Raw genomic sequence first — 10,399 nt, 5'->3', positions numbered from 1 at the left:
GATTTTACTATGAGTAATGGATTATGCACTAAATATTGATATGGAAAAAATAAACGTTCATTGCAAAAAAAAAAAAAAAAAAAAGAAAAAAAAAAAGTCAAGATTATGAATGGTATGAGAGTTGAGAGTTCTAAAAAGAAAAGTCTTTTAATCGTTTTCAGAATGGTAAGAATTTTAAAATCAAGTCAATAATTTCCTAAAGCGATTTGCTGGAAGTTTCAAATAGTATCGCCTGCATACTAACACAGATTAAAACAATATTACCTTGAACCATTATTCAGATAGAGCCAAATGAATGGATATTAGTGGTATACTTCATTCAAGATTCTTAAGGATTAAATGACTCCAATGACTGTTCTTGACTGACAGAGACAAGGGACAGGTCATTGCCTTATACAGCATAGTGTCTCAAAGACAGATTGCACTTATGTAAGATCGACATCAAGTCCCCTCTCCACACAAGATAGGACCAAAGAAGGCCAGGCAATTGTTAAAGAATCAGCAGGTAGACTTAAAGTCCCCTGAAGCAGACAAGTCTCTCGTTCCAAAGGCCTTTGAGGTAAGGGGCACTAAGACAGTTTGTCGTGATTTGAAACCCGTGATAATTGGGAGTCAAAGAAGTTTCCAGTATGCCTTTAGCTATTCTGATAATTCGTTAAGGATGGGTGTCTTTATTGAGACGTTTTATATTGCTTTCTGTGATTGATAAACACTCAAGAATATTTGTATTGTATTGAGAGGTATTTAAATAAACAAAAAATTATATATTATATAAAAATATATTTCATTAAACGTTTAGTATCTTCGGATCGTAGACGTAAGGGACAGAGTAAAAACATATGTGATGTCTATCAACCGTAAAATCCTCCAAATCCACCGTAGCTGCCACCAAAACCTCCAAATCCACCTCCATATCCACCTCCATATCCACCATAGCCAAAACCGAATCCGTGGGGTCTGTAGCCATATCCGCCGAATCCATAGGGACTACCTCCAAAGAAATGTCGTCTGCTGGGTTCAGGAGCTGGAAGAGCTCCAGTCAGTTCCAGGAGGCCGAAAAGGGCCACTAACAACAGGACTGCAACACTGATCTGCAAAAGAATATAGAAATTAAGTCAAATGAAAAGAAAAAAAAAAGAGAATCACAAAATCCTGAACTCAGGAAAGTTGCGTAAAAGTTAATGTGTATTGAGATTGAAAATGAATTCGGGTGAAGAGAAAAAGAAAGACTGAAGAAAATGCTTGGTATGTCTGAGTATGAAAGAGATTCTCATAACAGGTTAAGACGAATGATAAAGCAAAGTATAAATCTATTGTACTCTTTGATATAATTTCATTTACCAATGGATAATTTTTGTACCTTTAAAAATAGAATCTTATTCTTGCCTTATATATATATATATATATATATATATATATATATATATATATATATATATATATATATATATATATATATATATATGAAGGAATTAGTTATTATCTCTTTAGTAAAAAGTATAAACAATGCTATCATCAGTTGAACTACAATTAGAACTGTACTCTCAACGCATAGCATCTTAGATCTTTTCAGATATATAAGCTAAAATATGTTTCATTGGCTTTCCTGAGTCTTCACTCATTGAAATCTTAACGTCATTTCATTGATTTTCTTAGAATGTATTTACATCCACATCCAATAGAATGTGGCATTTTATACTTACAGTTTTCATGATGACGAGGAGATTTGCTACTTCTTCCTTGACTGCTTCTAGAATTGTATGTCGGTGTTCTTTGTGACCTTCTATTTATGGGAGGATCGTTCCTCTGTACAGAGTTGCCAATGATCTATTGTGGAGTCGGATTCTGATGCTGTCCATAGCGTTGCAAGACTTGAAATTCGTTCACAACATACATTGACAGTTGCTATATAATGTAATTTTTAATCATAATTTTTTTCCTCATCGATACTATCATTACAAAAGAAAAAAAAATCTCTTTGGATTTATATGTGTCGGTATTTTCAGTGGCAATAAAAAATATGGATTGGCCATGAAGGGAAGTACTGGGCAAAACCATTTCGTAACTTCCCCGCTAAGATTTAGAACCGTATAGCAGTCTCTTCCACAACGAGTAGCATTTTTTATTGTATGCGTCAACACTTGGTCTGGGGAGGGACATCGGGATTCCTTTGGGGTTTTCAAATCATGAACTCGTTTTAATGCTGCAAAATTACAGGTATACAACAAGGGATTTTGACATTGTATTAGCGGCGTCGTGATAAAGATTTCCACCACCCAGAAATTGTTCAGATCATAATAAGATCATAATAATAAGAGAATTTCACTTTCACAGGAATGCATGAAATATTGAATAAAGGTCAAGAAAACAGATGATTCAGGATGCGGTATGAGAAACTGGACGCTGGAAGAAAGGCTCAACTGTGACTCTTTATCAGAAGTATCTGTCCGTAGCAAAAACGCAAATAGTGAATGAAAAATACTCGGAACATTGGATGATGCATTAAACCATTTCATTTTTTCTAGAGAATAAGAAATAGCCAAAGATGAGGACGCCAGATGATTTATGTAAACCTTTGAATAATTGATAAGTGATTATGAAAAGTGAAGTAATGGATTTGCAGGAGGTGATGTTAATGGTAATATTTAATCTTCTCATTAGAGGTAATATAGGTTATAAACATATATATATATATATATATATATATATATATATATATATATATATATATATATATATATATATATATATATATATATATATATATATATATATATATATCATTACGACTAGCGAATTACATAAAATTTCCAAGCTGCTTATATTACATAATTCAATACACAATAGAAAACTCCAGGCTCCGAAAATAATGTGGAACTCCCAGACAATGATAAATATGAATACTGAATATATGAAAAGTCTCTTTACTTCACACTCAAACCATAACCGGGTGATTACTTTACTTTTAACGGGAACTATTCGTAAATCAACATCTTACTTTGGTTCTCACTCATGGGATACGAGCAAAGTTCTGAGGAAAAATATTGGTGATTGAAATAATATACATTACAAAAATAGATATGTTCCATAAAAATTTAACAATTCAAAATTAACACCAACACTAAATTGATCGAAATATTAAATCTGAATTAAACCTTAGACCAGGGGTTCTCAACCTTCTTGGCCCATGCACCCCTTTCACCATTTGCAATGATGTCATCCCCCCCTCCCCCCCCCACTTCCCGTCTTTTCCAAAAGTTGTCTCAAAAATTGCATTGTATATGATATGCAAATATCACTATAAATCCTTTTATTTTCTTTTTTCAAACTGAATTATACATTTACATCTTTACATGGATTATTTGTATAATGGAATATTACAAATTATATGCAAATTGAAAATATCGATGGATATATAAAACTTGAATGAAAGTAAAATAGTTTTTTTTTTTTTTAATTTATAAGAAATACTTAACAGGCCAAACTGAAGCTGATGCAATAATTATTATTCAGAAGATTATATTTCATCAATTGACGAAACCTGTGATTGTTTTTTTTAGCCAATTCTGGGATACCCGGATGAGTGCTTGAAAGGCTACAACGCAGATAATTTTCTACCTCTAATCTACTGCGATGCTTCGTTTTAATTTGTAACAGAGTTGAAAAGCCTGACTCACAAAGATATGTCGATATAAACGGAAGCAATACACGGATAGCCATTTCTGCCACATTTGGGTAGGAATCGCACATCAGAGGCCAAAATTCTGTTATTGATTTCTCATCGAACATATCTCTTACAACCAAATAACTTTTTAACTCCAAAAACTCATCTTAACAATCATCAGGAACTTTTTCAACCGACAGTTTGAATGGATTTCTGACTAAATCCAACTAATCACTAAGTTCGTGAAAATATCGTCTGAATTAATTTTCCAGTGCTGTCAAATGCTACAAAAGTTAATTTTTTGCAAATGTGGAAGTACCTTGTCTTCACCACAAACATCAAGAATGGATGACAGTTTCTCAAACATGGCTACATTTTCTGCATTTACCCTTTTCTTCTAATTAATCTTGCTTGCTCATGAAAGCTTCCAAGGCATCTACGAATTCTATAATGTCTGTATTCCTTCCTTGCATCTGAAGAATCAGTTTATTCAGTTGCTCAATTATATCATCCAAATAGGCAAGACGCATGATCCCTTCCTCATCACACAGCCAGGCAGGAAATCCTGTTTTACCTTGCACTTCAAAAAACAATTTGAGCTCATCTCTAAGCTGAAATACTCGCTCAGTTACAATTCCTCTTGAATGCCAACGAACATTTGTGTGAAAAAGAAGCGAATGATGGGTTGCATCCATATCAGTACATAACTGCTTGAAAAGTCGTGAGTTGAGAGCCCCTCCTTTGACTAAATTTACAATTTTAATTGTTTGATCCAAAATCTAATCTAGCGGAGCAGGAAGTGCTTTTGAGGCTAGTGTCTGACGATGGCTCATACAATGAATGCCTTTCACTTTTGGAGCTCGCTTTTTCACACATACTTGGAATTCTGATTTTGTCCCTAACATAGCTGGTGCTCCATCTGTACAACACCCACTGATATTATCCCACGAAAGATTTTCTGATTAAAAAAAAAGATGAAACTTTCTCCAAAATATCAGAGGCAAACCTTCTCCAAAATATCAGAGGCCTTGGTAGAACAATAGAGAACTCCTCTTTAAATGAACCTTAGTGAACATACCTGGCAAACACCATCAACTGGGAACATGATGCCACATCAGTTGATTCATCAAGTTTAATTGAAAATAAGCTAAATGCTGAAGACTTTATCTCCTGCACATCTTGATCCTTGATATTAGCTTCTCAGTTATTTATAGTCCAGGAGTTCCCAACCTTGGAGTTGCCAAGTAATTTTCTTGGGACTTACTTAATTTCCTCGCCATCTGTCTCTTTCTCAGTACCTTTTCCAATCCTAGGATTAACTTGGGTGGTCACTTGTATATAACTGTCTAATCCATTTTTCCTGGGCCAGCACTTGATATAATCCCAGCTCACGTGACAGGCCAGTTACGCCAAAGCCTATAATTGCTCTCCTCGACCATAAACTTACTTGTCACAATTCACCCCCTGAAAGCCCAAAATTCACCCCTGGGGGTGAATTTCACCCCCATTGAGAACCTCTGCCTTAGACTAAGACAAAAAAAATGATAAACTATAAAAGATTATACAATCACTTGTTTCACTGGAAATTAATTTTTGATAATATTTAATTTTGACAATTAGTGAATAAATGAAACTTTCAGACAGAAAATAAATGTGAATTGCACTTAACTGATACACTCACTTCCTTTCGCTCATGCAAGATTACCAAACGGTTTAGCAAAAATAAATACACTTTACCACATAGACCCCAAGAAATTATACAATTATCAATTTTTATGCTGTCTAATTCTTTGTTAGCTTCTAAAGTAATCCCGAAACTTGGAAGTAATATCCAAGCTTCCCAAAAGTCTTTACACTGTTAAGTTACATGAAAATTTCTTTGATTGCCCCAAAGCTATAAAAGGCCTCTTGAATTGTATCATCCATCCATATACCAAAGGCACTTCCCCCAATTTTGAGGGGTAGCCAACATCAACAAAGAAACAAAACAAAAAAGGGGACCTCTATTCTCTACGTTCCTCCAGCCTAACCAGGGACTCAGCCGAGTTCAGCTGGTACTGCTAGGGTGCCACAGCCCAACCTCCCACATTTTCCACCACAGATGAAGCTTCATACTGCTGAATCCCCTACTGCTGCTACCTCCGCGGTCATCTAAGGCACCGGAGGAAGCAGCAAGGCCTACCGGAACTGCGTCACAATCGCTCGCCATTCATTCCTATTTCTAGCACGCTCTCTGGCCTCTCTCACATCTATCCTCCTTTCACCCATAGCTTTCTTCACACCATCCATCCACCCAAACCTTGGCCTTCCTCTTGTACTTCTCCCATCAACTCTTGCATTCATCACCTTCTTTAGCAGACAGCCATTTTTCATTCTCTCAACATGGCCAAACCACCTCAACACATTCATATCCACTCTAGCCGCTAACTCATTTCTTACACCCGTTCTCACCCTCACCACTTCGTTCCTAACCCTATCTACTCGAGATACACCAGCCATAATCCTTAGACACTTCATCTCAAACACATTCAATTTCTGTCTCTCCATCACTTTCATTCCCCACAACTCCAATCCATACATCACAGTTGGTACAATCACTTTCTCATATAGAACTCTCTTTACATTCATGCCCAACCCTCTATTTTTTACTACTCCCTTAACTGTCCCCAACACTTTGCAACCTTCATTCACTCTCTGACGTACATATGCTTCCACTCCACCATTTGCTGCAACAACAGACCCCAAGTACTTAAACTGATCCACCTCCTCAAGTAACTCTCCCTTCAACATGACATTCAACCTTGCACCGCCTTCCCTTCTCGTACATCTCATAACCTTACTCTTACCCACATTAACTCTCAACTTCCTTCTCTCACACACCCTTCCAAATTCTGTCACTAGTCGGTCAAGCTTCTCTTCTGTGTCTGCTACCAGTACAGTATCATCCGCAAACAACAACTGATTTACCTCCCATTCATGATCATTCTCGCCTACCAGTTTTAATCCTCGTCCAAGCACTCGAGCATTCACCTCTCTCACCACTCCATCAACATACAAGTTAAACAACCACGGCGACATCACACATCCCTGTCTCAGCCCCACTCTCACCGGAAACCAATCGCTCACTTCATTTCCTATTCTAACACATGCTTTACTACCTTTGTATAAACTTTTCACTGCTTGCAACAACCTTCCACCAACTCCATATAACCTCATCACATTCCACATTGCTTCCCTATCAACTCTATCATATGCTTTCTCCAGATCCATAAACGCAACATACACCTCCTTACCTTTTGCTAAATATTTCTCGCATATCTGCCTAACTGTAAAAATCTGATTCATTCAACCCCTACCTCTTCTAAAACCACCCTGTACTTCCAAGATTGCATTCTCTGTTTTAGCCTTAATCCTATTAATCAGTACTTTACCATACACTTTTCCAACTACACTCAACAAACTAATACCTCTTGAATTACAACACTCATGCACATCTCCCTTACCCTTATATAGTGGTACAATACATGCACAGACCCAATCTACTGGTACCATTGACAACGCAAAACACATATTAAACAATCTCACCAACCATTCAAGTACAGTCACACCCCCTTCCTTCAACATCTCAGCTTTCACACCATCCATACCAGATGCTTTTCCTACTCTCGTTTCATCTAGTGCTCTCCTCACTTCCTCTATTGTAATCTCTCTCTCATTTTCATCTCCCATCACTGGCACCTCAACACCTGCAACAGCCATTATATCTGCCTCCCTATTATCCTCAGCATTCAGTAAACTTTCAAAATATTCCGCCTACTTTTTCCTTCCCTCCTCTCCTTTTAACAACCTTCCATTACCATCTTTCACTGTCTCTTCAATTCTTGCGCCGGCCTTCCTTACTCTCTTCACTTCTTTCCAAAACTTCTTCTTATTCTCTTCATATGACTGACCCAGTCCCTGACCCCACCTCAGGTCAGCTGCCCTCTTTGCCTCACGAACCTTGCGCTTTACTGCCACATTTTTCTCTCTATATTTTTCATACTTCTCTATACTATCACTCTGCAGCCATTCTTCAAAAGCCCTCTTTTTCTCTTCCACTTTTACCTTCACTCCTTCATTCCACCATTCACTGCCCTTCCTCATGCTGCCTCCAACAACCTTCTTGCCACATACATCACTTGCAATCCCAACAAAATTTTCTTTTGCTAACTTCCACTCCTCCTCTAAATTACCAGTTTCTCTTACTCTCACTTCGTCATATGCCATTTTCAACCTTTCCTGATATTTACTTTTTACCCCCGGTTTTATTAGCTCTTCAACCCTCACTAGCTCCCTTTTACATCCACCTACTCTATTCCCCCACTCTTTTGCTACAACTAATTTTCCTTCCACCAAAAAATGATCAGACATACCGTTAGCCATACCCCTAAACACGTGCACGTCTTTCAATCTTCCAAACATTCTTTTAGTTATCAACACATAATCCATTAATGCCCTTTCTACTACTCTTCCATTTGCCACTCTTACCCATGTATACTTATTATTATCTTTCTTTTTAAAAAAGCTAGCACTTATTACCATCTCTTGTTCAACACACATATCTACCAGTCTCTCACCACTCTCATTTTCACCTGGTACGCCAGCGCCCACTCTAGCATTTAAGTCACCCATGAAAACTACATAATTCCTTCTACCCAGTCCTTCTACACACCTAGTTAATTCCTTCCAGAACTCATTCCGCTCTTCTTCACTTTTTTCACTACCTGGCCCATACGCACTGACAAACGCCCAACATTCCCTACCCAACCTAACCCTTACCCACATTAACCTAGATGATATCTCCTTCCATTCCACTACTTTACCTGTCATCCATTCACTCAGCAATAAAGCCACACCCTCTCTCGCTCTTCCCCTTTCAATCCCAGACACTCTACCAGACATTTCACAAAACATCACTTCACCCTTTCCTTTCATCTTTGTCTCACACAAGGCCAATACATCCATCCTTCTATTCCTAAACATACTTCTAATCTCACATCTTTTACTCTCTATCGCACTACATCCACGCACATTCAAACACCCCAAAACTAGAGTGCGGAGAGCAGTCACTCTCCCCCCAGCTCCATCTCCTTGTTGCTGTCACACAGGATTTTTTTATACAGGAGAGGGGGTTCCCAGCCCCCTCGTCCCGTCCCTTTTAGTCGCCTCTTACGACACGCAGGGGTAACGTTGGCGCTATTTTAATTGTATCATAACTATAATAAATTGAAATATTTCCTAAATAGAGAATTTTAACATATTTTATTGTGCCAGAACCAGAAAGTAAAGTATTACTGTTATCCTTAATATCAATACAATTTTGTGCTAGTGCCCATAAATTGTGTGCAATAACACTGGACGAAAAAGCGTTATTGGGAAAATAATTTATGTTGTCAAGGTGGTCGACAGAATTTTTTCTTTTTTACGCAAGCAGGGGTCGTCAACGGTGTCTGGGGTTTCCCACCTGATCCGGGGGTACAGGGAACATTACGTTAGTCATTAATTTTTTGGGGGAGGGAAGGGGTAATAATAGTAATGAAAAAAAAAAACAATGGAAAAAAATAAGTATAATGGAAAGGTAATAATAAGACTGCCTCAAATCCCAAAGAAAACCACATTAACCTTTCATGGAATTGATTTCTCCACAAATGACACCAGCAAGAGCTGCTTCCTAAAGGTCCACTCCCTACCTGACCATAAAGTGATGGTACCGCAATGATTACAGTGACTCAAGTATATGCTAAACCTGCTTGATGTGACTGGGAACATTACAAAAAATACAATCATCACCACTTTACTCAGAGTGCCAGGCAAACCGGACAGATTGCCGAGACTCCTATTTCTATGTAACGTGCCAACCCCTGCCTTCCAAAGGAAAAGTTTTTTTTTTTTTTTTCGAGAAGAGTCCCACGTGCCAGTATGGGAATACTGGCACTCCTATGTGTACAAGCATTATCGGGTAGTTGGCAAGACCACCACAGCTCCCACAATTGATTTTGAAAAAAAAAAAAAAAATAAAATAAATAAAATCTTGGATATGTCCCCTTAAAAAATTGGGCAGTAAAATGGGTAAGGGTTTGAACAGCAAGGTTGGAGGCAGTTGATGAATATGAAGGAGAATGAAGCAGTTATAAACAATAGAAATAGGATGAGAGAAATTTAGCATCAAACTGAGGGAAAAGAAAATTTCTTAATTCGAGAGCCCTCTTGCCCTCATCAAGCTTCCGCACGGGAATATGCTGTGCTTAAGATCAATGATTTCATCAAGGCATTCTCTAGTTAAGAGGGTATTCACACTTGAAGTTAAACTTAGTAATGGAGTCTTTAGATCATCCCCAAGTATCTTAGTACTATGCGGAAATGGGAAGCCATATTTGCCTTTACACTAAAATTATCTAACAATTCAAAGTAGATTGAAGATCCTCCTATCAACAAATTCTCCGAAAAAAAGAATCTCTTTACCTGCAGCGATATGTATTTAAACAATTATCATAAACTACTATTTCCCATAAGAGCTGATAGGTTAATACAATGTAGAAAAATTAGAATAAACATCTTGCAATCATCTGCCTTTCCTCCAAATGGGGTTGTAATGAAAACAAGAATATGCTCTCATCTTTTTTATTTATCTATTTTTTTTTTTTAAAGAAATATACCTTTACTCTAAGTCACCATATACTGTACTCCAAGTCACCA

General features: G+C 37.4%; 1 protein-coding gene across 1 annotated transcript; it reads right to left on the bottom strand.

Annotated features, from left to right (window-relative positions):
• Nucleotides 1-799: 799 nt before the first annotated feature.
• On the bottom strand, nucleotides 800-1,768 carry LOC137624966 (keratin-associated protein 19-8-like). Its single transcript, XM_068355901.1, has 2 exons — nucleotides 1,704-1,768; nucleotides 800-1,091 (listed from the first exon to the last, which is right to left on the bottom strand). Exons 1-2 carry the CDS (start codon nucleotides 1,710-1,712, stop codon nucleotides 852-854), a joined length of 249 nt encoding a protein of 82 aa, XP_068212002.1. The 5' UTR covers nucleotides 1,713-1,768; the 3' UTR covers nucleotides 800-851.
• Nucleotides 1,769-10,399: the final 8,631 nt, after the last annotated feature.

The sequence above is a fragment of the Palaemon carinicauda genome, chromosome 31, assembly GCF_036898095.1.
Source record: "Palaemon carinicauda isolate YSFRI2023 chromosome 31, ASM3689809v2, whole genome shotgun sequence".
Classification (NCBI taxonomy): Eukaryota; Metazoa; Arthropoda; class Malacostraca; order Decapoda; family Palaemonidae; genus Palaemon; species Palaemon carinicauda.
Note: the sequence above shows the minus strand (reverse complement) of the source record. Positions and strands in the feature narration are given on the sequence as shown.